This window comes from Gadus morhua, chromosome 3 (assembly GCF_902167405.1).
Source record: "Gadus morhua chromosome 3, gadMor3.0, whole genome shotgun sequence".
NCBI lineage: Eukaryota > Metazoa > Chordata > Actinopteri > Gadiformes > Gadidae > Gadus > Gadus morhua.
The window spans coordinates 9,329,631-9,356,867 of NC_044050.1; the positions used below are offsets into that span (position 1 = coordinate 9,329,631).

Genomic DNA, 27,237 nt, shown 5'->3' on the forward strand with positions numbered 1-27,237 from the left:
GGGGAGGGGGAGAGGTGTTTGACTCAAAATAGGCAAACACCTTCAGGTTTCTCCTGTCCATCATCTCCACACAGAACAGTGGCTTGTGCATATACACAATGTAATTAGAATAAAAATAATATTGATATTCGATTTCTGTGGACTCTTATGAACATTTCAAGACCCAACATGAAGTATCAACTCATTGCTAAGGATATCCAGAACGACGATAAAGTAAGAATGCACCAAGAGTGGGGGAGGGTGAGGGGGGCTATTTTGACCTAAGACACTAGGATATATTTGATCTATATTCATTAAACATATTTATTCCACCGAATGGTTGACATTGGTTGACATTCCTGAGATTCTAAGCTTTCAAACGGTGTATGAAATGACTATATCACTCAACCTTATGATGCTGAAAATTGACCTAGCATGTTGGGGGGGAACATGCTAGGTGTAACTAAAACTTTCCCAGATAGCAAGCATACGTTGGCCCTACGTTGGCAAAACGTTGTGAGCCAACGCCGCATATCGTTGGCCTGACGGTGTGAGCCAACGCTGGCCCTACGACATTTTGGCCGCTGGCCTACCGTTGGCACACCGTTGGCATAGCGACGTAACCGCGTCATTTCGGCCGTAGGGCCACCGTTTGACCAACGTGCATTATCCCCAGATGGCCACCGTTGGCTTATAGCCAATTGCCAACTTATAATTAAGGTAGCCAAATTTTATTAATTTGCCTTTACCAAATAATTTGAATTTCCTTTTAATTAAAACTAGCAACAAGAGTTTTGAGTTCAAAAACCATTCAAACATCATGGAATTAAACCGGAAAGTGTTAACATTTATTAAATACTTATTAAATACTTGTAATGATAATGATAATAAGAAGAAGAAGATGAAGAATAAATAAATTAAAAATGATAATAATAATAAGAAGAAGATGAAGAATAAATTAATTAAAAATGAATTAAAATCCGAGTCGGTGTGCAGGCGGAAGGCGGGTCACTCCAGGCTGCTGCAGTCGTCGTCACTGTCGCTGCTAGTTGTATCATGATCCAGGATGACCGGGGAAGGACTCGGAGGAGGAAGACTGAACTGCTGGGGACCTGGAATGTAGAAGATCATCGTTAAGCGTACAATTTGGTGACATGGGTAATGTTTGGCTTTCTTGCTTTCTAAATCAAGCTTTTTGTATTAATGCCATTGACTTGAATATTATTCTGTTCAATATCAATGATGAAGCCCTGTGATAGTTTTAGCAGCATTTTCTCTCAACACGTGGCTACTGATTGATGTGCTAACTAGCTTTTTTAATCTCTAGTGCTAGTTAGCTGTTTGCCAAGAGTTAGTGGGAGACTTTCCCACTTCCTTACAAAATTCGTTCAAATTCGCTCATCATCATTGTTCTAAAATTAAAGAAATAGTGTTGGGCAAAGAAGGCAAGTTTGAGGGGAAAATAACATCCCTGAGACCGACGTCGTACAGTAGCCTAGTTATGCTATTTTGCAACCATGCTTTTGGCGATAGCGGGAAAACATGCTTTCTACATTTTATGGTGAAATCCAAACATTACTTACCGATTTTAAAGGGGTAGTTCGGAATTTTGGACATAGGGCCTGATTCCGAAGTGAGCATTGGTATTCTATATCACTGGAGACAGTTTTCAACACATTTCATTCAGTCCTTCTAGTTGCAGAGTTCGCTCGTGCTAGGCTAGCGCAAGTCAACGGGCAATGCTAGCCTGCTATTAAAAACAGTCTTACCCACTCCACAGTACACCCGAGGTAAATCAATTATAACGCCAGACTATAGATTTAAATGTCTGTTGATAGAATAATGTTAGAAATAAAACTAACCATGCATCGCATGAATCATCGAGGGACTACTTTCTCAGCAGAAGCGGAATTCTACTATGCGCTGGTTAGGTTTGTAACCGAATCACGACAGAAGAACGTAAACAGAGAAGCGTAGGACAGAAGCGCAATTGAACGACTAGGCAACATGATGGTTCAGTGTGCTTTTAGAAATTGTAGAAATAAACGGTACAGATGGGCACCACAAAGTTTCCACCAATTTCCAGTGCGAGATCCATAAAGGACTCAACTGTGGCTTGTTGCTGCTGGCTTTGACATCAAAACACCGGCTCGTACATGTACGGTTCGTTGGATACAACAAATTCCTCATAATCGTCTTCAAAAGCAGATGCATCGCTAACTCCTCCAAACGTGGCCATATCTTGTTAATTTAATACTCTTGTAGAATTCCTTCGTTCACTGTACTCTGCGTTTGTAGCAATGACAGCGGCAGGTAACCTAGGTATCAGTGCGCCGCTGCCGTAGCCTACGTACAGGAATATAAACACTGCTGCTGGGACCCCGCAATTCCCTCAAAATGCAATGCAATGCAAGGTTGGTTTTATTTCTAACATTATTCTATAAACAGACATTTAGATGTATAGTCTGTCGTTATAATTGATTTACCTCGGGTGTACTGTGGTGTGGGTAAGACTGTTTTTAATAGCAGGCTAGCATTTCCCGTTGACTTGCGCTAGCCTAGCACGAGCGAACTCTGCAACTAGAAGGACTGAATGAAATGTGTTGAAAACTGTCTCCAGTGATATAGAATACCAATGCTCACTTCGGAATCAGGCCCTATGTCCAAAATTCCGAACTACCCCTTCAAGAACTCCGATTAAAGTTACCAATTGTAAGTGGGAAATGTAAAAAACGGGTGGATAGGATATTGTGCCAATTTCTCAAACACCTTGAAGAATAACTTCAAGGTTCTTTTTTCAATTTCTCAAACACCTTGAAGAATAACTTTTAAATTCCATGTTAGGTTAAGCTCCATGAAACTGTAAAAGGTTCAGCACATCCCTCTTGCCCCTCAAACGCTTCAAGAGAAAGAGCAAGTAAGTCTCATTTCCAGTATTTGATGGTTTGCTGTTCATGCATACCTTCATGCACTCTGCTTTCTCTCCTCTTTCTTCCTCCACTCCGGTCACCGCTGCACTTCAGCCAGTTTTTAATAACTGCCTCGCAGTCGCTGGCCGAAATGTTCTGGCTAGCCGATGCACCTAAACAGAGAAAGTGTATTTATTTAGTTTATTTAACATTGATTTATTGAGGAGGAAAGATCCTTTGAGATTAGTAATCCGTTTTTCATGTCCTGGCCAATAATACAATGGTACAAAGTGCATTACAAGTGTTTAATGACAAGATGCATGCAGTACACTCCATGGTTATTCAAAAGAAATGAATCCATTTCATAATTCATAGCTCAATGAGTGATTTGTTTACATACCTCTTACTACATTGCACACCTTGTAGGAGGCAAAAGCTAGCTTCTTCCCTCCTCTGCCAAGCCAGTTGAATTTCAGCGCGAAGTGGTTGGTGAGGATGTGGCGAAGGATTCTTCGAACCGCGTCACCAGGATTGCAGCCCCCAAGCGCACTAAGGTGTGCTGCCTGCAGGTAAGAATGGAAAGTAATGTTTTAGAATAACTTATTATGGCTTATAGTCAGCATACCGTTCAAAATTAACATCTTTGGTAATGCGAAAAGTTCATTAAACACCGCACACTGGATACTGTTCTTTTTTCTCAAAGGCGTTTCGCCCAATGCGTCTTCAGGTTCGAACCTGAAAACGCATTGGGCGAAACGCGTTGTTCGCTCCTAAAAATAAAGAGAAAAAAGAACAGTATCCAGTGTGCGGTGTTTAATGAACTTTTCATATTTGATCACGTTTTCCTGCCTAACACCTGCACCTGGAAAGCTGAAGGGTTGTGCACAAGGACTTTCATGCACTTTGATCTTTGTTGATGCATTGTAGCAAAGAACTGAAATATATCAGTATTATAGAAGTCATGACTATACCAGGGCCTTTTCCTGGGATTTCTCCCTCAGAAGATCCTCCACCCTTTGAAGGTCTTCCTCGCTGTTCATTGGGAACTTAAATTCCTCAGATGGAGTGTCTGCTGCTGCTGTCGTTTTTTGCCTAGTAAGGGCCTGGAGGAGGAGGTTGTTCTGCCTCACCAAGGCCTTCAACTCCTCCACAGCACGCAGGAGTGCATGATCCCGTTCTACAGGACAGAAAAACATCATGACTGTCATGTCAAGAGTAAGACCCTTTGCTAAAATTAACAGACTTAAGTTTAAACAGATTTTCAGTATTGCTGTGTAAGGCCAGATGTTTGTGTACCGAATTGACTTTGAATGTTGCCAGAGATCTGGGCAGAGGCCTGTTCAAGAGCAGCTGATGTGTGGGCAGCAACTGTAGGCAAGAAGATGTATATTTATAATCAGAGTAGTCAGTGTATTGAAGTTCATTACATTCAAATTTCCCAGATTCGAGACATTCAAAAAAGATAGAGTAGAATAGCAGAATTCAGATTTGGAATGATGTGTTATACCTTTATGCATGTCCTGCTGTGATGATCCAAAAGCAGGTGGGGAAAGCAGGGGCTTGTGGAGGACTCCTTTTTTTTCTTTTTTCTTAGCCCTATACATTGGAACAGTACAAGAGTATGAACAACAACAGTTTTGTAAGACTGCAAACTTGCCAATCACAAAATGTCTTCATGTGAGTGATAATGCATGGCCATCTGTAATCAGACCTTGTATGCTTCTCCCCCTCATCTGCAGGCACAGTTTCTTTCAGCTTTGAGGAAGGGCTGCATTAGAAGATAAATCACTCAATAAGCATGCATTGTTTTGTGTAGCTGATGGTTTTCATTGTATAGATTACTGCACAGTGCTTACATTCTCCTTCTTTTACCCCCTTCATCATCTGATGTCAGGGTGCTCCTGGTTTGGGCTTTTTTCAGGTTCATACGCGCTGCATCATAATTGGCTGTTGAAGACAACAATGAAGTGAGTAAAGCTTTTAAAGCCTAAGGGGAGAAAAGTGGTACATCCTACTTTTGTCTGTCTCACCAAAGGTTTTCACCACCTCCACAAAAAACTCTCCCCAGGTCTCATCTGGCATAGCGCTTTGGATGACTGCAATTTTCGTCCGCTTGGTGTCTTTATACGGTGGCCAAAAAGACACCTTGCCGTCCAAACTTAGCCACGAGCAAGGCACAACCTCCACCTCATTTGACTCGGTAAAATGAACTACCGCATACATCTAAACAGAAAATACGTTTTGAAAAAGTTGAACACATTGAATTTAGATAACCGATTTAATTGATTGAAATATGAATCATTTTTAAATTAATTTAGTTGTGGTTGAGTGGAACTGCCACAACTTTGTTCTTGTATTCTAACGTGACCATCTTAAAGTCAATATCTTTAACGGCAATTGACGTGGTCTCTTCTGCCAGGTTCCCAACCACAGCTGTCCCCAGTGCAGTTGAATCAACAGGGTGGTTGAAAAATGGACGTTGGTCTAAATATTGCCTCGCCACAAAAGACGTACCACCAAGTGTCCTGCTAATTGCCTCTATTTTAAAAGTGGCACCACCACACGAAACTGTGTTGTTCCCATCCTTTGTGGACAGGGTAAATCTATCAGTGGCGTACTGTGTTGTTGAGGGTGAACTTTGGTTATGGGAAGATGGACAGACTGGGTTGATGCTTGATTTTTCCGTTAATCGTTTAGAATTCTCGCCGGCGGGATTTGACGATTAAGTAGTTAACAAGACATAATACACAATTGCATGAATATTACTAAATATATTAAGCATTTTGACAGTCTCATTTACTTGCATGTTTTAGGCATCATTCAGGTCAGAAACGAGATCAGAAATGCTGTTTGACCAGTCCTCAATGTGAACTGAGTGGCCGCCCCCTCCATGTGGACTGAGTGCCCGCCCTCCATGTGGGCTCCGTCTGCGGGCTGCAGTCAGGGGCTTCTCTAGCATGTGAAGGGGAGCGTGTCTGTTCCCCCGGGTCCTATGTTCCCCTCTTTGTACGAGACTGGGGAACATAGGACCCTTTTTTAAAAAAAGGGTCCTATATGTTTCCCGCTTTTCCCAAAAAGGGTCCTATGTTCCCCGATATATATGTGACCGGGGAACATAGGACCCTTTTTTAAAAAAAGGGTTCTATGTTCCCCGGTCTGTTACTTTTTCCACCATTACTGCCAAATTCCGGCCGAGATAACTACCATTGCATGTCTTTACCTTTTGTGGAAGAGGGAGAGACGTCGGAGAACCTGACGCAGTCTATTCATACACCGGTAAACAAACCCCGAGAAGCCCGATCCCTACGAGAGCTTCCCGCACTACGGCCATCCGGAGGCGCATAGAGCTTTTGGCCGTGATATTATTATACAATTATATTATATTATATACTATCATATAAAGAGCTCCGGGAGTCGCAAATGGCAACAACCACTTTCTCCTCCATGCTGCAGTTCACCCCGGACTGCACTGCACTGAGTTGGCCGGTTGAACGCTGATTGGCTGTTACGTTACACATGTCACTCAGTGGCCAGGCTGTTGAACGCCGATTGGCTGTCATCACGCGAATGTCGCGTCAAAGTTTAAATATCTTTAAAGATTGATAGATTGCGGGGAACATAGGACCCTTTTCCCCGAAAAGTGTCCTATGTTCCCCGCTTTTCCCAAAAAGGGTCCTATGCTCCCCGGTATGTATGGCTACAGGGGAACAGGACCCTTTTGGGAAAAACGGGGAACATAGAACCCGGGGAACATAGGGATGACCCCATGTGAAGTTAGCGGACATGGCAGCTTCAGTGGTTCAACCATAGATGTTCTAACCTGAATTGGATCCTGAAGAAGGAGAGGAGGCTCCTGCAGAACCTCAGACTCCGAGAATTCAGCAGGATGCTTCTGAATGGTTAGTCAAAGAAAAACTTTCTATTTTTTAAGGAACTTTTCAACGTCATTGTCTGAGTTTCCCGTATAAGTTAGACGCTATCTGCTGGCACTATATATATAGAAGACCATAGGGTTGACGCGGTGTGGACATTTTCACACCGAGTAATACACTCGCGTCAACACCGGTATAACCGAGTATACACGGTAGGCCTATAAACTTTGAAACTAGGTCAACCGCCATCTTCTCCGTCAACTCTCCTCTCACACTCTGTGACAGTGTCTGAATCGCCGTCTAATCAATACTTCATTCACTGCCTCTTCCGTGTTCATTAGAATATTATGAATAGTCTGCGTTGGGTTCAGATGCTTGAATCAGACGATTGCAGGGACAGACCCTGTGATTCAGTATGCATGGTAAGGTGCTCTTGGAAAATATGTGTCATAGTAGTGCAAACGAAATAAAAATAAGTATGTAGTAGCCATCTTTAGAAGCTAGGCGATTATATAGTAAGCCTATTGAATTTACACTAGTTATTGTAGAGTTAGGTAGTTGTAACTCGGAAATAAGTGATGAGAGAGGTTTCCAGCGTGTACTCTTGAAGCATGACTTTATTCCACTCCTTGTTTACAACCTCCCCTGCCTAACCACCAGGGGGTGACATCACATCCTGTGTCCAATAAATCCATTAACACTACATCCCCCTTTCTAGGATCAGTTGTACTGATATCTGACTAACAACACTAAACTGTAACAGACTATATTGAAAAGGTTAACTGTTCCCAGTCTCGAATATTACTGTAAAGTTATTAAACAGACTATGTTTCATGAACAATAAGGATCTGAACATTTATTGGCAAAACTGAACTAAGAAGGTGCGGTAGACTGCCCAAACCTCCTACTGAGTGTTGGGGTTTATTCTGCCCCGTAGAAACCACCCAGTCTTACCCGGGGTACCTGCTATTTAACCACAAAGTCCTTCAGGTACCCTGGGGTTTGTCTCTCTCTTGCAGGGTAGCGTGCGGGATGCTCAGGACTGCCTGGCTGAACTGGACCCTGTTTGATCTGGAGTCACTGGCTGACCAGTGGGTTGCTCCGGCTCTGGTAGGATGGTCTGCGCTGCTGGCGCCACTGGAGTAGTAACGAGGTTATTTCAATTGCGGCGCAGGACCCCTCTGGGAGTGTCAATGACGTATGACCTTGGTGCTTCCGCCTGTCTTATCACCGTCCCTTTCTCCTTCGTATCCTTTATCCAGACATGGTCCCCTGTTGCCAGACTTGTGAGATGTTGAGCTCTGAGTCTTTTGTTAAAGTTCCAACTCAATCCCTGTCGCTTCGTCTGCTCCTCCTTTTTGAGTTCGGTTATGTCAGTCCAGCCAGGGTTCAGAGATGACAGAGTGACCGGAACTGTTGTTCTGAGCTGCTGGCCCATAGACAGCTGTGCTGGACTGTATCCATTGGTGAGTGGGGTGGCTCTGTAAGCCATGAGGGCTAAATTAGGGTCTTTTTCCTTCTGGAGGAGGTCTTTAACTGTACGCACAGCGCGTTCCGCCTCCCCATTGCTCTGAGCGTATCTTGGGCTGGACGTTGTGTGTGTGAACCCCCACAGTGTAGCGAACCTAGTGAAGTATTCAGACGCAAACTGGGGTCCATTGTCTGTCTGACCTCAGACGGTATGCCATGCCTGGCTAATCTATCACCAATAGGTACTGGTTATCATTCCACTGAAACAAGTCAGCACCCACCTTTTCCCATGGTCTGTCAGGGAACTTTGTAGTAAGCAGTGGCTCCCTGGGGTTGACTCTTTCCTTGGCACATGTGTCGCAGCCCTCGACCACTTTCTGAAGCTGTGTACACATTCCCGGCCACCAGACAGATTGTTTGGCTCTTTCACGACACTTTACTATGCCTTGGTGTCCTGCGTGCAGTTTCTGAAGTATGTCTCTCTGTAGTGGCTTGGGAATAACAAGCCTACTTCCTTTTAGTAGTAAGCCGTTCTCCACTGATAGTTCCTCCTGGACCTGTGTGTATGGAAGGTAAGCTCTGTCTATTGTGGATTTGTCTGGCCAGCCCTGCCTACAGTACCTTTTCACTTGGCTCAGTATTTCATCACGTTCTTGGTGTTCCCTTATTTCTTGTAGCCTCTTTTCTGTAGCCGGGAGGGTTGACATGACCATGTTGACATACAGGTTGACTTCCTTCTCCTGCTCCGGCTGCCCTCTGTCCCTCAACGGTGCCCTTGACAGCACATCCGCCGTGGCCAACTTCTTGCCGGCCACATGGGATGGAGTAGCAGAAAGCCATCAGTCTCATTCGGAGTCTTTGAATGCGCGGGGGGAGCTCATCCAGGCTCTTTGAACCTGGTAACGGAACCAGAGGCTTGTGGTCCGTTTCCACATGGAACCTGATGCCCACCAGAAAGTCTGAGAAACGCTTGCACGCCCATGTGATCACTAAGGCCTCTTTTTCAATCTGGGCGTACCTTTTCTCAGTGTCTGTGAGTTATCTGGAGCTATATGCGACTGGCTTGAGGTGGCCCTCCTCCTGTCTCTGGAGTAGCACAGCTCCTAGTCCAAACGATGACGCGTCAGCTGAGACGACCGTCTCCACCTTTGCGTTGTAGAGCGCCAGCCCTGGTGGTGAGCTCAGCTCCTCTTGTTATTGAATGCTCTTTGTTGATCATGCCCCCACTGAAACATGTTCTGCTTCTTCAACAGGTCCCGGAGTGGCTGTGTCTTCTCTGCTAGATGAGGTAAGTACTTCCCCAGGTGATTCACCATTCCGAGGAACCGTCTCACTCCGCTCACGTCGTCCGGCTATTTTGTTTTACTTCAATCTCTATGCAAGTCTTTGTTTTATGTCAATATAACCAGTAAAAACAGAGTTATAAAGTTGATGCTTTATAACTCTGTTAATAATCCAAAAGTTAATAAATTAATAATCCAAAAAAATAAATAAAGATTATTATCGTATCTGAATCGAGACTGAATCGTTCTACACAGTATTGCGATGCATCAAAGAATCTATTATTTTTCCCACCCCTATTGATTACTGTACTCCAACAGTTCTAACAGAGTCTATTGTTTTGCATGTTAGCTTTTTGGTGAAGCTAGAGTTGCTGACACGCGCCTTGTGGTGGGGTATAATAACTGGCAGTGTCTTTCAAAGATACTGGAGCACCATGAAACAAGTGGTTACCACATAAATGCTTATCTGATGTGGAAAGAATTGGCATCCCGCTTATGCCTAGGTAAAATAGCGAATTGCAGAGAGCCTGTTGACTAGAGTGATCGACTGCATACTCTTCCTTGCAGAAAGAAACCTGCCACTGAGGGGGACAAAATGCACAGTTAGGACATCCTAGAAATGGAAATGTTCTGGGTATCCTTGATCTCTTATAGCACGGTATGATGTTACACTGGCAGAGCATCTTCGAAAGGCTGCCTCTAAAAAAAGACCGGATATCTGTCCTGGTGCACTCAAAATGAATTTTTTGATTCGATATCAGAGTGTGTTTTAGGTCAAATTTGTGCCCAGATCAAAGGGGGGGGGGGCGCCTGCTATGTGTCTGCATACCCCCCAGAAAGTAGGCAGTTGCGCCACTGGGCACGGCTGACTGATGGTTGCGATATTTTTAAATCGTCGCCATTGCAAAGTTGCATTTCCCCTGTTGCTAAATAACGTAGTGTGGCCAAACATTTTATTTCGGGACTAATCTGATTATTCCTGTTAGTCGGGGATGTTATTGCATCGCGCACTAACTCCACAACAAGTTTAATACCCTAACATTTTGTCTCGCAGGCATTTTACGATTCTTTGTGAATAGGTCTTACTGAGTTAGGAGTCCTCTTGAGGACTTTTAAGCTCTCCTAGACTTAGGTGCTACTTTTAGGCCTAAATGACTTTGTGAATGGCTCTTAGTGAAAAAAGTTAGGAGTCCTAAATTTAAGAGCGACACGCCCATTATTTTTAGGAGTTACTCCTAAATTCCACCAGTTAGGACTTTTAGCCCTAAGATCCTTTGTGAATACGGCCTCAGATGTGTTTGCGTTGTAAACTTGAGAATGCCTAGCGCTACTGGACATTCACCTCGGGCTAGGAAAATGTGGCCATCTAGTCTACTCCATCTTTTGCCCTCATGTCAAGGGAGTTAGGACGCACTATGTCCATCCTCGTACAGACTCGCCACCAGGTGTGGCTTGCGCAGTCTCCACTGACAGAGACATGTAGGAGGGTCCTCCGTGCGGTGCCGGTGGAACCAGGGGAGCTTTTTGGGTCAGCTGCCCTGGAAGCACTGGAGGGGGCTGCCCGAGCTAGGCAGACCAGGCAGAAGCTGTCCGGTCTAACCAGGAGTGTGGGTGGTCACAAGGGGAGTGTGGTTCACCACTGTGAACCTGAAGGACACATACTTCCACGTCCCAATTGCACCGCACCATCAGCACTTCCTTTGGTTCGCCTTTCGCGGCCGTCATTTTCAATTCAGGGTACTTCCCTTTGGTCTCTCCCTTTCCCAGAGGGTAGTCACCAGGGTGGTGGCTAGGGTTGAGTACCGAAACTCGGTTCCAGTAGGGAACCGGTTCCGACGTAAACGGTTGTAACGAGATCGAATAAGAACGCACATTTCGGTTCCTCATAACGGTGCCTGGCGTTTTTTAACGCCCCCTGCCCCGCCCCCATGGTGTTGCGGCGTCAACTTGCGTTAGTGCTGGGTGCTATACCGGTTCACGCTGAATAACGGTGTGTATTTTCGTTAGGATATGATTTCTTTATATACCGTGTGTGTGTGTGTGTGTGTGTGTGTGTGTGTGTGTGTGTGTGTGTGTGTGTGTGTGTGTGTGTGTGTGTGTGTGTGTGTGTGTGTGTGTGTGTGTGTGTGTGTGTGTTGCGAGCGAATGTAATTCTGAAGTAACAGACAAACAAACTCAAAGCCGATGCATGCATCCAAAACTTTCTGTTCAAAACCAAATAAACAAATCAAAAACAGAGTCGTTATTCGCTTCAAATTCTTTTTATTTTCAAAACTTGGGAATTAATACAGCGCGGTACCGAGTGGATGAAAACAATGTTGGCGTCTCCTGTGGCTGCCTTGCGCACCTGAGTTAGGCTATATCACTTAATATGACTTTGGCAGTAATGTTGCGCCATGATGCGTGCCTGCCTGCTTGCAGCGAGTAATTAATATTATTTGTAATTATTTTTTAAAAAGATATTTATCAGTCACAGCACTCACAGCAGCCTCTTCGGGTAAGTCGAGTAATTTAATGCCAACCGTTAATCTTGCATATCAAGTAGGCTAGCAAACACCGTTGCCATTCAACTCAGTGTCCGCTGACTTTCTGCTTAATGTGAAACTCATAACAAGTCGTGCATGTATGCAAGTGTGTGCGGTTTCGTTTTTTTAAGTACCGGTTCGAGAACCGTTTTAGCAACGGAACCGTTTGAAAAGTACAGAGTGGGCACCGGTATCGGATAAAACCCAAACGATACCCAACCCTAGTGGTGGCCTGACGGTAAACTTTGTGAAAAGTCGCCTGGACCCATCCAAAAAGGTCCCATACCTGGGGCTGGTCCTGGACTCAGATGCGATGAGGGCCCATCTGTAACCTCTGCATTTAACCTACATCCTCCTCTGCCTCCCCCTCTTCGGGTATGGCAGGATGGTGCCATTAATTTTTTTCCTTCAGCTCTTGGGCAAGCTGACAGCTGCCTCAGCTGTGGTGCCTCTCTGCTTGCTGTCTCTGCGCCCTATGCAGATGTGGGAACAGCCTCCACTTGGACCCCAGTGGCACAGGCACCAAAAGGTCAGGGTGTCTCGCCAATGCCTCTTCTCTCTGTCCACATGGAGAAAGAGGTTGTATATATCTGTGGGTGTACCCATGGGCACCATTCCATCCCGCCGGGAGCTGGTCACAACAGACGCCTGCCTCTTGGGATGGGGCGCGGTTTGGCAGGGCAGGACTGCCCAGGAGCAGTGGCCGGCCCAGAACCACACAAACATCAATGTACTAGAGCTCAGAGCGGTATAGCTAGCACCCAGATCAACCACCAAGGGGGAACCCGGTCTTCACGGCTACTTCGGGTATCTCGGAACCTGTTGACCTGGGCATATCCCCAACTGGCCAGCGTACGGGCGGTCTTCATACCGGGGAAACGGAATCAGGTCGCAGATTTCCTATCTCGGCAGAAGCCCCCACCGGGGGATTGGCGGCTTCATCCGGAGGTGGTGGGGACGATATGGGGTCTCTTTGGCAGGGCAGAAGTGGACCTCTTTGCTTCAGAGGAATCTGCACATTGCCCCTCTGGTTCTCCTGGACGGAGGTGACCAGCCCCCTCGGACAGGATGCCTTAGCTCACGACTGGCCACAGAGTCCTCTGTATGCCTTCCCACCACTGCCCTTGATTCTTCCCATACTCCTGACGGTGTTTCTGCTACTGGCCAGGGAGACTCTGGTTTCCACTGCTGCGCAGGCTCCGCTGCAGCTCTCCATGGCGCCTCCCCTGCAGGAAGGACCTCCTTTCGCAGCTGGGGGGTCAGATTTGGCACCCAGATCCCCGTCGCCTCCAGCTCTGGGCTTGGCCGCTGCAGGACCCGACTCACTGCTGAATGTTTGCACTGCGACCGTCAGTAATACTATTGAGTGTCAGGGCACCATCTACCAGAGCAAAGTATGCCAACAGATGGAAGTTGTTCTCTGACTGGCAGTAGACCCAGTACGCTGCTCCATGGCCACTGTTCTGGAGTTTCTGTAGTAGATGGTGGTCGCTCTCATTCCACCTTGAGGGTCTATGTGGCTGCTATTTCTTCCCAGCATGGGATGGTTGACGGAGCTACAGTGGAGTGCCACAGGTTGGTGTCCCTCTTCCTTAGGGGGGCCCTGAGGCTGCATCCCCCTAGGACTCTGAGGACTCCAGCTTGGGACCTTCCCCTGGTGCTGGAGGCCAGGTCATCACCTCCTATTGAGCCTCTGACCCAGATAGGGTTGAAGTGGCTGTCCATGAAGGTGGCTTTTCTGCTCGCCATCACCACTGCGAAGCGGGTCGGGGAGTTGCATGCCCTATCCGTGGCAGATACATGCCTGCGGTGGAACCCTGATTGCTCAGGTGTGGTTTTATGGCCCAATGTGGCTTTCTTGCCCACAGTGCTTTCACGCACCTATTTTAACCAGCCTATCCAGCTTGCAGGTTTTAACTCCCCATCTGAGGGGAATGAGTCCGGGATCCTGTTCCCGCTACGGGCGCTTAGGGCTTACATTTCTGCTACTGCCGGTATACGGCAGTCTGAGCAACTGTTCTTGTGTCATAGCTTTGCCTTAGTATGCAAGGCAAACAAAGCTTGAAATGCTAACCTTCACTCCTCTGTTAAGTCATCTTCCTATTATAGGGCAATCGTGCCGGATACCATTGACATCAATGTGTTTATGCAGAGCTTGTGTTGGAAGAATTTTTTGATGTACTTTTAGGCAATCAGGTAGTAGAAGTTATACTGGTGAATTTTCATTTTTGCAATGCTGTAAGGTTTACATAGATTGATAATGAGTTCTGAACTCGAAAAGTAGAATAGTGCAGTGACTGATGGCTTACAAGACCGACTAACAACTTTTTATAAGGGAGGGTTCCAGTCCAGGAATCACGTGCTTGATAAGGAATCTGCGTCTGCGCCTGCCCGTGTGATGCTAACAAGCAAGCTACGGCAGAGCGACTCCTCCGTGTTCAACCCAACTACTTTTTCAAACAATCCATGCATGGCTACAATCCTCTCGGCATGTTCCCTAGCATTAAAACGTAAATACATGAACAATTACACAACCACCATTCTTACCTGTAAGGGGGGTATAGAAAGAACAACGTGGACGCAGTGTTGTGGTCAAAGTCCCAAGTTGTAATGGCCGAGAAGACGACAAGAACACTATTCTATTCCTATTCCTATACAGGCTGAACGAGGCAAAACAAAAGCAATCGAGAGATTGAACTCAAAATGAGGTCGAATAAAGAAACACTGCAACAAGTTTCCTAATTTAGCTCTTCAGAATAATGTTGTAGCAAATAAAGAATAATGCATTTTTTAGATAAACATGGAAATAAACAAAAACATATTTGACCAGCATCACATTATAACTTCAAAGGGCAGAGCAATGGGTAACAGATAAAAATAGTGAGAAAAGTCTGTTTTTGCATTTTGTAGCATTTCTTTACTTATCTACTGCATTAAGCATTTTAAACATTTTACTACTACAACACATTTATAACCATTACATGTGGAGCTCAGACTGACGTGGAGGGCCATCAGGCAAGTAACCAGAGGCGGAGTGGCCGTTGGGACGATCGGGAGATTTCCCGGTCGGCCGGCCGGCCAGCGAGGTCAGGTGGACCGGCCCACGAAGTCAGTTGGACCGGCCCATAGTTGTGAGCGGCCGCGAGGCATCTGCAAGCCGGCCCTGAGCATAATTTATTCCCGTCATGACGCCGTGAAATTCCCCGAGATAAACAATATATGTCTCGTGAACATCCAACCAATATTTATACCACTTGCCTACTCTCTAAGACTTTAATTTGTTTGTTCTTGAATTGACGTAGAATGGAGCAAAGACTCTTCGGAATGGGAAATGCGTTTATCCAATAAACAGCTTGCAGGTCAAGTCCATTTTCGGAAATGTCGGGGAATATATGCGCGGCCCCACATCTAATGGCATGACCCTAAAGACGCGTCAGACAGAGAAGGCGAGCAAGTTCGTGGTTGCTAGCTTTTGCTTGTTTTGGCACTCATGGAAGGCAAGAAGAGAAAAGAGAAAGGAGGGGCTGAAAAGGCCAGAATAAAGAAGAGGCGGATGCTGGAGGGAGATGCATGTAAGTGCTCAAAAATAACAGATTTATTCCGAAGTCAGGCATTAACGAGTTGTGCAGGTGAATTTACAGAAAGACAGTTTGCCAGAGCTCCACCATTGACGTTATTGCTAGGCGGGCGCTAGCACAAGCTGCTAGTCAAATGTGTATGTGCTGGCTGGTATATTTCAGACGAATTAATGACGTCTTATAACGTTCTATATATAATAGTATAATATAATTTTATAGATAATATCGCGGCCAAAAGCTCTGTGCGCCTCCGGATGGCTGTAGTGCGTGGAGCACTACGGCCAGAATCGAAGTGCTTTTGTTTACCGGCGTTGTTATGGTTACCGGTCTTGTAAGGAAGTGCGCCAATAGGCTCTGTGCACAACTCTAGAAGCGAACTTCCGGTGTCGCCAGGTGTCGGCATACTAGTTTCCGGTCTACTTCCCGTATCAGTTACCACGGCAACTATAAATAGTAAAAAGATGGAAAACCCAACCAAACAACGGAAATTTAATGTTAGAAGACTTCACAAGCTTCAACGGAGTGAAGGCGGATCAAACCAACACTGCTGTGTACCGTTGTGCTCAGCTTCCAGCCGGTATAATGGCAGTTTAAGTTTCCACCGCTTCCCAAAAAACCCAATTCTTCGGGCGCAGTGGATACAGAAGATCAGGAGGACGGGGTTTGAAGTCACCAACCACACTAAGGTGTGCAGTCCGCATTTCGACAACAAGTTGATCACATCAACTGGAAAAGGGTTACGGGTCCTTTTGTCCAACTCAGTGCCTTCTTTGTTCAACTGGAACAACTTCATCGCGAGGCAAACACGGGCTGGTGTGTGGGAGCGAAGAGAGAGACCGGCGAGTCCCGAGCCTTGCTCCGACCCCGAAGAGGTGGCTATAAGTGCCCCACTCCGCCCCTGCAAGTAACTCTCTTGGATGGAGGGACTGTCGGGCCTGAAATGTTTTGTCTCTGTTCGGCAGAACATATTGTTCAGAGTTCACCTAGACTCTGCATCTCTCCACCCCCTCCCACCCCTCCTACACACTTATTGTATGTTGTACGTCCTGGCACATAATGTACACACTTATTGTATGTTGTACGTCCTGGCACATAATGTACACACTTATTGTATGTTGTACGTCATTGCACTTACTGCACTCACTTATTCTGGCCCTCCAATTTTTTTTTGTAATAAAAAGTACTTAGTTGTGTTGCATCTTATCCGAGCTGTCTTTGTTGTATATGGGGAATTGGTTAACCTAGCGATTGTAAGTGCTTGGCACTTGGTTCTATGAACATCCTTACTATACAGACAGCGATATATTGTTTCTCCTTCTTCTGACAAATGTACTTATTGCAAGTTGCTTTTGATAAAAGTGTCTGCTAAATGCCCTAAATGTAAATGTTTTCAGTTTCCCATACTTTCAGATGCACAATGACCTCTCCTTTGCTTAGCGTTTGCAGATGTTTTTAATTTCTTTGTATTTGAACATACTGTGAGATGTTGGATCCTCCCTGCATTCTGACTGTGTGTCTGTGTTATGAACTTCAAGTTCCTTGTTCTATGGAAGACTATTTTCTTATTTTCTTAGAGGAAGATGTTTTGCAAGATATCAGTAAAACACCAGTTGCATTGAGGAGAAGAGGAACTACAGATGACATGCATTTTTTTTTATCTTTGTCACAGTGTGAAAGATTATACCTGTGAAATATCTATACTGCATGTTATTTGTGGTTCAACTTCCTCTTAAATGTTCAGGTTTTAAAGAAGAGCTATGCACAAACACAAGAGACGCTGTCTAGAGTGGAACTATGGACACAACTTATGAACAGGACTCTGAAGTCAATGAGGAATATGTGAATATGCCTGTCATCAGGAATGTGATGATGAAGAGAGAATATGGTGAGAGCGTTTGTAGAGGAATTATTTATAAGAATGATTGAAATAATATTTAATGATTAAAAAAAAGATATATATATATATATATCAGTGGAGGCTTCTCCATTGAGGAGAGGGAGGAAGATCCTCCCTAACATTGTTGAGAATAAAACATTTAGATTGCCCCGACTATTGTAATGAATTAATGCCCTTAAATATGACTACTTTATTGCCTTTGAATATATAATGTTCGTTTCCCTGGGTAAAGGGACATTAGCACCCCCTATCGCCTATTGACAATTACTTCAGGGAGGAACGTCCTCCCTCCGCCGCCGTCCACTCCCATTCATTTTCCCGAAAGTACTGGCGGCCGGTGGATAACATGGGTTTCAATGGAAGAGAGGAGGAAAATCCTCCTCTGAGTGGGTGGGACCTTAAGGGGTCTGATTCGCGCAAAAATCTATCCGTCTGCGCTATGAACCAATAAGCAGGATCCCTGGATGTTGAGCAGTGTTGCCAGATTGGTCCGATTTCCCACCCAATTGGGCTACTTTTAACCATGTTAGGCTGGAAAAATTATCATTGGGCGGGAAATCTGCCCAATCTGGCAACGCTGTCGATAACAAACCCGGTCTGCATTGCCGCGGTGCTCAGTCTGAGAGACGCAGAGTAAGTGAAATCTGCGATAGCGAGATCCTAAATGCACAATGGAAACATTGGAAACGGAGGACATTGTTAACGTCTTATTACAAAAACCATTCCATTCATTCAGAAAGAGGTAGACCACTTCCCAAAATCAAGGTCATCAGAAGTAATGGCACCGTCAGTGTTGTGAGTGCTACATGGTTTGCTAGGTACGCATGACTTACTGGTAGCATTACAAGCAATTGTAACTGAAAATAAACATAGCTAAATAACTTCAGTCAGTGAGGGCAAAAATAGGCCCAATAATAGGCCCAGATTTTTAGGGGTCCAAGCCAACAGGTTGGATCCCTATTGTTTTTGTAATTTTATTTACTTTTACAAATCAATAGTAGGCCTGATTTGACTAATATGCTTTGCATCCTTTCCTTCTCAAATTACAGTGATGCCACTGGTGGCTTTGTATACATTTTGTTCACATAACTCCCTCCCTGCTATTTTGTAGTTCACCAAAACACCCTGAAACAACTTGAGTCTCACATTCTTATGCCACCATACACCAACAGTGCAAGCAGGCCAATGGCAGGCCAATTCCTTCCTCCCTCACTTTAAAAACCACCAGCCGCCACTGATATATATATATATATATATATATATATATATATATATATATATATATATATATATATATATATATATGAAAAAGACATACAGTATATATACATTTTGAAAAAATAATACACATCCATATAACCAATGAATGGCTTTTACTTGGTGTAAAAAACAATAATGTATTTATACCTGTACCTTGTACCACTGATCAGGAGGGAAGCCATTGAAGTGTATTGTGGTGGGCTTTGGACTGCTGTGTATTCTTCAAGCCATTCTCAACGTCTCTCTGCGTCTCTGTGAGTCTAAATAATAATAATCTATTAATATTAACAATAAGAGGCTTTATGTGTGTTTTTCAAAAACTTTGTTTTTGAAAAGCAGAAGTTCCGGGTGTTTTGATACAGGTTTCGCCTTGTCATGAAACAAGAACAGCCTCCTAACGTTTGTAAACTTCTAAACCCTTGTCATCATTATAATCTTTATGCATAACTATTTTAGATTTATTTGAAGGTTTACTTTGTTTTTCAATCAATATGTTCAGTTTGATTGATGAAGAGCTTTTGACTAACTGTGTTGGAGCTGATTTTTACTGTAGGACACTCTGTCCCTTCTTAGACTCCCAGACATATCAGACAGACGAGAGTGATAAATCCATGAATTTAATGGGTGAGTGTTTCTAAAAATTAAGGTCATATAATAGTAAGGTGAGTGCTGCAAGCAGCGCTCAACTATTTTTGTTCTTAGGCTTAATTCTTCTTTCCTTCTTTCTTTATTATTCTCTTCAAATTTTGGGAACCTACTCCTTCCACAATGTTTCACCTGGACACTCCATTCCATTTTTAAACATTAATATTAGCTTGCAATCATGAAGTACTATTCAAATTCTGTAAATATTTTACACTTTTAAAATATCCTACTTCTAAAATATAATTTGTTATATTGGAAGTCAATGGGCGGATGGCGAAGCCGTCCACCCATTCTATGACATTTCAATTACTTCAGACTTTGCAACTTGGTCAATTTTTAAACCTTTAACCTTTGTTCAAACATTTAACAAATCAACTCAATCACTTTGATCTTCAAATATTAATAAACAGATTTTCGGTTTCGTTTATACTTTCTTCAGAATCAACAATTTAATTCCATACCCGCTTAGTTTATTTAAATTTAGTCTCATTGATTTACGTTGAGCGTGTGAATTCCACCCGCTCTAGCCCAAGGTGGCTATCACAAAAACTAACCATTTCGGACGTTGCGGAGCCTAACAACGTCAATATTTAACCTAGAAACACAATGTTAAGCTTAAACGTTTGTTCTTGTTTCACTTGCGCCCCTTATATATCTGGCGTTTGCGCGTGGGGACCCCTATTTATATGGCTAGAGGCTAAGGTCTTACTACATGTCCGGTGAACTACCAGTAGAAGCTAAATGCTAGCTTAGTTGAAAACGCTTTCACATCATGCTATCTACACAAACAATATGTATCATATGAAAGTTGTGAACCCTGGGAGTCCAACGGTATAAGCCATATCATTTTGTTAGCTTATCTTGATTAACTAGACGTGAAAGAATAATGTAAATTACACACTTTTACTACAGGTGATGACACACACGATTCCATCATTTCAAACTTATTTGAAAGTTCTATCTAAAATGTATTCCAACTCACTTTAACAATTTGTTTATTTGTTGAAATGATGTGCATGTTTACATTGTTTACTCCACTTATACTTTCAAACTCTGTTTGAATCATTTCACTTGATTAAAGTCAGTCCACAATTCTTTACTTCTTAAACTATTGGCTTTATTAAAACATATTTTCAACCTCCCTTTGCACTACAGCACTCACATTTTCTGCTGGAATTGCATTTTCTAGTTTCATTCTATTGGGTAAAGATAACTCTTTACCCAATAAAAGGTTTTTCAGTGTTTGTAATTTCAATATAATATTCCACATCAATAAACATCTAAAGACTTTAAAAAAGGTCATGGGCACAAATGTGTGTGTACAGGAAAGGAATCAGACTTTGACCTATCAATGCTGAGTCGCTTACCCAAGCGCTTCTCTGTGCTTTCTCTTTTAGCCACACTTTTCTTCAGTTCACTAATATGTTACACACGTCTTGCAGTCATGACATTTTTTCAACCAATGAAAAATGTCTGGATGGGGAAATCTATATTTTGGGAAGACAAAAAATATTCAGCACAATACTGTGTAACACAACTACAGGAAGGCAATCATTCTCTATGGTAACCAGTGAGAAATGTAACAGCAGTAGCTCTGTGACTTATCTGAAGCTACGGCCTCCCATTATCCTCTTTAAACTCCTCTGCACGAGCATTTCCACATTTCAGTAAAGCTTTTATTTTGATCTCTGACACAAGGTCACATTGTGATCTATACTACACAAGGTGTTTTTTATCAAGTTCTATTTTGTTTTTCTGATTATGTTTTGTGAGTCACAACTTCCTAGGAAGATAACCAGTTTATGTTGATAATTAAGGTTTCCCTCTTAAATTCAACAGGTGAAAACACAAAACAGGACTGGCTGTATTTCAACAACACTTTCTACTTAATGTCTTCTACTATGAAATCCTGGAAGGACAGTAGAGAGGACTGCTTGCAAAGAAACGCAGACCTGGTGGTTATCAACAGCAGAGTAGAACAGGTGTGTGTGTGTGTGTGTGTGTGTGTGTGTGTGTGTGTGTGTGTGTGTGTGTGTGTGTGTGTGTGTGTGTGTGTGTGTGTGTGTGTGTGTGTATGGAGCGTGTGAAAGAGTGGATGCAAGTTGCATTCTTCACTCAATCACCCATGTTAACATGATAAAACATGCAACAATTTACACAGGACTTTATTATGAGATGGCATATTGAGTCCTGGATTGGGCTGAGTATCAGAGGCACAGAGGGAAACTGGGAATGGGTGGATGGTACAAGCATTACTTTAAGGTAAGGCTTATGACTCTGGTTAAGCAGCCGCTCTTCTCTGATAGAGACAGTGTGCTATCCATACATGGATTATCACCTCATGGTAGAAACGTGAGTCGTAAACTTGTTATTCTCTCTGGGTTTCAGTTACTGGGAAGTCGGTGAACCGAACCGTTATAAACAAGAGGAAGACTGTGTTGAAGTAGGAAACAACAACTGGGCTGATGTGTCGTGTAATGATTTAAACCTCTGGATCTGTGAGAAGAAGGCATCTCCCACAGCACCAATCGAAGCAGGTGGGTGGACTTGGTTTGGTATGTTTGTTCATTTTAATACTTAAAGATCCCATGGCATGCTACTTTATGTATGATTTTATATACCTGTTAGTGGGCCCCTAATACAGTACTTGAAGACGTTCAAGAAATTCAGCCTTGGTGCAGAATTACAGCCACTACGAGCCAGTCCAACAATAAGCTTTCCACAAACGTGATGTTTTATAGAGGTGGGTGAGGGTGGTGGGTGGGGCTGTGGCCCTCAGCAGCTTGCAGCCATGGTACCATGCGCTTGTGTTTTCAATGGATGTATCGCAATGGCGAGGCGTACACAGCCTTTGGCCGAGTTCTGTAAATATTCTAGAACACTCCGGGTGCTCTGGCGGCAGTCCTGGAGCTCTATATCTAAATAATATCATATTATACATAGATATCTATATCATATAATACATATTATCACGACCAAAAGCTGTGTGCCCCTCCAGTCGATATTATGAATCTCAAACGACTGCGTCGGGTTCTCCGACGTCTCTGGATCTTCCACTTCCACATCAATCTGAAGTAGATTGAACCGTGACATGGAGGAGAAAGGGATTTTTGCCTGCAATTGTCTCCCGCCGGAGCCTCGCTGCCCGCTACCGAGGCACCACCGCCTCGGCAGCGGGCAGCTGGGCTCCAGCGGGACACAATCGCAGGCAAAAATCCCTATCTCCTCCAAGACGTGGTCCATGTACTTCAGGGAGTCAAAGCCAAAGTCCCTTCCCCCAATTACTTCTCAATCGTGGCTGAGATAACCCCCACTACGAGTTTCGTTGTGGAAATACCAGAGACGTCAAGCCGGCCACACACCGGCGCCGAAGTGCCGCGGTGCGCATTTCACATGCGTCAATTGTCGCCCCTATAGCACCAATAGGAAGCAGCGCGCTGCAGCACCGTAGTGATATGCTTTGAAAGAAGCAGATCAACAAACTGTCGGTATAGGCTACCATAACGTTATACCAGTTGTTTTATGACTATATATTTGGCCCTGAGGCCCAAGATCCTCTGTTTGTGGTTACAATGATAGTCACAATAATTCATAGTTACTTTAAGTACTGTCGGGCACTTTTACGGTTTAGTCACTTTACACACTTTATTTACTTTCATTGCTCATTCTTTTTGCATTGTGGAATTATTAATCTAGTGCATCAACAAGCATCTAGCCGCCGCCGGGGTGGGCTAGTACGTCCGAAATAATGAAGCCGTTCTTTTTGCCGCGCAACTTCGGCTCTGGTGTGTGTTGGGCTTCAAGCCCAAATCACACCGGCGCTGAACGGCGCGCGTCAAACCAACTGCCCCCATTATTTCTAACATACAACCCCACACCGGCGGCAGCTAGACGCCCCGCTATCCTTCACGCCACTGTCCTATTCCCTAGCATCGCCGCCCCTGAAAAAACATTTTTTTAAAGCTGTTTGCGATACATCCATTGAAAACACAAGCGCATGGTACCATGGCTGCAAGCTGCTGAGGGCCACAGCCCCACCCACCACCCTCACCCACCTCTATAAAACATCACGTTTGTGGAAAGCTTATTGTTGGACTGGCTCGTAGTGGCTGTAATTCTGCACCAAGGCTGAATTTCTTGAACGTCTTCAAGTACTGTATTAGGGGCCCACTAACAGGTATATAAAATCATATATCCCAGCTTGATACATCCCAGCTTGATACAAGGTCCTGTACATATGGAGATTGTTGATGCACTTGATGAATAAATCCACAATGCAAAAAGAATGAGCAATGACAGTAGATAAAGTGTGTAAAGTGACTAAACTGTAAACAAAGTGCCCGACAGAACATAAAGTAACCATTATTATTTGGTTATTCAATGGAATCCTGATCCCTTGTATTGTGCATAAAACAACTGTGATTTATTATACAGGGTCAGGTTTCAGTTTTGATCGATGAGAAACGGTCAGCTGCTTTTTTCCATGTACCGTAATTTTCGGACTATAAGCCGCGCCTTTTTCCCCATTTTTCGAGTCTGCGGCTTATATAACGGTGCGGCTAATCTATGGATTTTACAGGTTACAGACGAGTCCACCGACTTTAACTCTATGGGCTCTATGACCGGTCCGCGCCCCGCCACCAGTGGCGGGCTCCAGCAGGAAACGCTGGAAGTAGTAGTGGGGACAGAAAATGCAGCTGCAATAGTTTGCTGACCTGCAATAGGTTTCATCTTTTTCTTTGGTGGCATTTTTGCGTTCTCTCTTCTCTGCCTGTTTCTCGAGAAAAACGGGATCTCGTTGGAAGCCCGATGTATGCGCAGGCGCCGTTTGGGCATAACAATATGGCGGCTGCCGTTCAATGTAGTTTTCATCACCACCACCGGATTATGTTTAATTTATTTCATTACAGCACGTCCCCTAAACGTTACAACATAATCGACACGAATGAGCACAGCATCGAGCAGTGGAAACGTGGGTTTATTTACTATGAAGTTCGTATTTTTAATTGTTGAAATGAAATCAGCGGTGACGAGCTAGTTGTTTTGGTAGCGGCTAAATTAGCATGTCGCGATACTTTGTACAGGGGATCACGTCTGCGCCGAGTAGACGTGCAGAGGGTTGAAACAGCGCTTGTCCGGTCTGCTCACAATAAGGTTTCTTTGGCCAGTTACTGTGATTAAACACGAGTTGTTTAATGTTCACAATGTATCGTTTTTCATGGGGAAAATGAGATGCGTCCCCGGGACGCATGGATAGTGAGTTTAGTGCGTCCTTTCAGATTTTAATGCGTCAGGGACGCAGGACGCGTACCTAGCAACATCACTGCACCCGCGGCTTATAGTCCAGTGCGGCTTATCTATGTACACATCATTCAATTTAGCTGCTGCGGCTTATACTCAGGTGCGCCTTATAGTGCGGAAAATACGGTAGTGTATTTGTGTGTCTTAAGAAAATAAAAACACTCAATCCGTTTATATGACTCCTGAGATTTTCCCTCTTATATTCTATTGAAGGTCTTTCACAACAGGGCTGGCGCCGTTTCGGCCACAGTTTCTACCTTTTTTCTGTTAGAAAGCTGAACTGGGAGGGCAGTAGAAATGAATGTCTTCAAAGAAAGGCAGACCTGGTGGTAATCAACAGCAGGAGAGAAAAGGTGGGTATTTGGATGGGCGTGGGCAGTGATAACAAAACTGAGTGTGACAGTGATTGCATGCACGCAAGTTTAATTTTCTACTTAGCTGAGAAAATGTAACTTTTTTTAAACAGGAGTTCACTTCATCGATAGGAAAACACTGGATTGGACTGAGTGACAGGGAAACAGAGGGGGAATGGAAATGGGTCGATGGGTCAGGCCTAACTTTTAGGTGAGGCTTATGACTCATGAGGGCAGTACCTTGATCGCCTCATGGTATTAAGTGGTGGTAAACGTTCTAGTCTTTCTGGGTTTCAGGAACTGGGGAAAAGATGAACCAGACGGTGGCGATAAAATCGAAGAGTGTGCAGAACAACATGGGAGGGAGCTGCCCCAAATCTGGAATGATGACTTTTGTAACAGACCAAACTTCTGGATCTGTGAGAAGGCCGCTGGTATGGAGCCTCTGGAAGGGGACCTGTATCCAGACGGTTTGTAGACTTTGCAGAGTGTGTTCCTTTGTTGAATGATCATTTTGTGTACTCGGCCAACATAACTGTAAGCTGATCGTTAATCAAATCATGCAAGTGATAATTCTCCTAACCATAGATGATGAACCACACCTATCCACAACTAACAGTACATCCCTAAAACCATGCTCATGCTTTGGATGTGACGTATGTTCTGGTCATGAACAGATCCCTGAAGAGAGAGACCTGGCTCTTTGAGCCCATCCATGACCGGTCTCTGGCTCCATGGCCCCCATCCCCTCATTCTCTGGTGTGGTCCCCGTGCCTTGCTCCCCTGAGGTCCACAACGCTGGCTTTTACTCTTCAACAATCCTTCACCCAAGCTTCGTTCATTGACATTGTTTTTTATTGCATTTGGTACCTAGAAGGTGCTCTTATTGAAACTTTTTGTTATACTAATAATATAAAATGATCCTTTCATGTTAATGTATTCTGTTTCTGACCTAATTCTTGGCAGGTAGCTGCATACAACGTAGTAGGGCAGGCCTGACATTACTCTATAAACATAGGACGCAGACACTCTGTTTCACCGTAGCGCTCTGCCTCCTCTGTCTAATATTTCACCATTCATCAAACAAAATTTTTTGAACGACTAATGATATGACTGTTTTTGTTGCTTTATATTATCCAAAGTAGTTCAGGCAGGCTAAACAGATTATATGCAAGTCCATATAGGTGACAGATTATGAAAACCACAGTTTTCCTGGGATTTCCTGGCATCTCAAAATGAAAATCTTTTACTTGTTACAAACAGCAAAAATAAAGTAGTCAGCAATACTTTAATTAATAATAGTAATAAATAAACCCAATAATTCCAAAAAACAAACAAAGTTGATCACAAATTTTGGGTGTACCACTTATATTATGTAAAATAAAGTAGCGAATGGTATAAATATATTCTTTGTGGTAGTATAGAGTATATGAAAAAAAACCATTATATTTAACCGCAATATTATATTGGATGAGTCCCCAGCCCGCTCATGAAGCACACGGGGACGCCGCATGGAGGCGGACGGACCCTGGCTACGCCATCTTAACGCCGCCCCCCCAACCACTGGGTTGAAGAGAGGGCGACGAAGCGTGACAATTCCACATATGGTTGTGTAAAGATGTACTGGCTTTTATTCAAACAGATTTTATATCTTTCTATAAATGATGCATAAAGTATGTATTGATATATATATATGGAAAGAATGACGAAGCAGGTCGGTCCTTCTGCGGCCTGGTCCCCTTCGCCAACTGGCGATGCTGCTGTCGACGGCATCGGAGAATCTTCAACACGTCGTCTGTCCCACATTACACCTGTCGGCCATGACAGTTGGAAAAGTGTCATGGCCGACAGGCAGAGGCGGGCAGGATATGTTGTTAACAGCTGCAACTCCCAGTGAGGCAGACGATCTGATGCCGCTGCATTCCTTCAACATAGATGGGCAAAGTAATAAACTTGGTAGATGACTGGTTTGAGCAATTGCTGAAAGAAAAGGGAGGAGGGACGCTGATGTGTGCCGTGGGGAAGGTGGGCGGAGCCCACGTTGATTGGAGCGTTGCTGAAACTTACAGTGCACACGTAAGCCCATAAGGCGATCCTAGATGGCTATGCCTACAATCATAGAACTAGAGTTGTAATCAAATAGCTATCTTTTTTGTTACATTATA

General features: G+C 44.1%; 2 protein-coding genes and 2 long non-coding RNA genes across 10 annotated transcripts; 2 read left to right on the plus strand and 2 right to left on the minus strand.

The window, feature by feature from the left end:
- Positions 1-954: 954 nt before the first annotated feature.
- Positions 955-4,102, minus strand: LOC115541048 (uncharacterized). The gene is made up of 4 exons (XM_030352781.1): positions 3,860-4,102; positions 3,289-3,451; positions 2,942-3,061; positions 955-1,091 (listed from the first exon to the last, which is right to left on the minus strand). The coding sequence occupies exons 1-4, from the start codon at positions 4,094-4,096 to the stop codon at positions 988-990; spliced, it is 624 nt and encodes a 207-aa protein (XP_030208641.1). The 5' UTR covers positions 4,097-4,102; the 3' UTR covers positions 955-987.
- On the plus strand, positions 1,005-5,448 carry LOC115541049 (uncharacterized). 5 transcript variants are annotated; one of them, XR_003976262.1, is made up of 7 exons: positions 1,005-1,137; positions 2,824-2,896; positions 3,315-3,457; positions 3,949-4,103; positions 4,783-4,855; positions 4,957-5,088; positions 5,308-5,448. It is a non-coding gene; the product is annotated as an uncharacterized LOC115541049 (long non-coding RNA). The 5 variants fall into 5 exon arrangements; XR_003976264.1 differs by having other exon boundaries at positions 3,350-3,457; positions 3,890-4,103; XR_003976263.1 differs by having other exon boundaries at positions 3,350-3,457.
- LOC115541050 (uncharacterized) lies at positions 4,600-5,044 on the minus strand. The gene is made up of 3 exons (XR_003976265.1): positions 4,919-5,044; positions 4,745-4,835; positions 4,600-4,656 (listed from the first exon to the last, which is right to left on the minus strand). It is a non-coding gene; the product is annotated as an uncharacterized LOC115541050 (long non-coding RNA).
- An 11,841-nt stretch (positions 5,449-17,289) lies between the features above and the next one.
- LOC115540410 (CD209 antigen-like protein C) lies at positions 17,290-26,011 on the plus strand. 3 transcript variants are annotated; one of them, XM_030351660.1, is made up of 10 exons: positions 17,304-17,501; positions 18,944-19,027; positions 19,347-19,397; positions 21,258-21,400; positions 21,580-21,680; positions 21,807-21,955; positions 24,933-25,072; positions 25,186-25,283; positions 25,370-25,542; positions 25,750-26,011. In XM_030351660.1, the coding sequence occupies exons 1-10, from the start codon at positions 17,411-17,413 to the stop codon at positions 25,755-25,757; spliced, it is 1,038 nt and encodes a 345-aa protein (XP_030207520.1). In that variant the 5' UTR covers positions 17,304-17,410; the 3' UTR covers positions 25,758-26,011. The 3 variants fall into 3 exon arrangements, with proteins under 3 accessions (XP_030207521.1, XP_030207522.1, XP_030207520.1); XM_030351661.1 differs by lacking the exons at positions 24,933-25,072; positions 25,186-25,283 and having other exon boundaries at positions 17,290-17,501; XM_030351662.1 differs by lacking the exons at positions 25,186-25,283; positions 25,750-26,011 and having other exon boundaries at positions 17,290-17,501; positions 25,370-25,535.
- Positions 26,012-27,237: the final 1,226 nt, after the last annotated feature.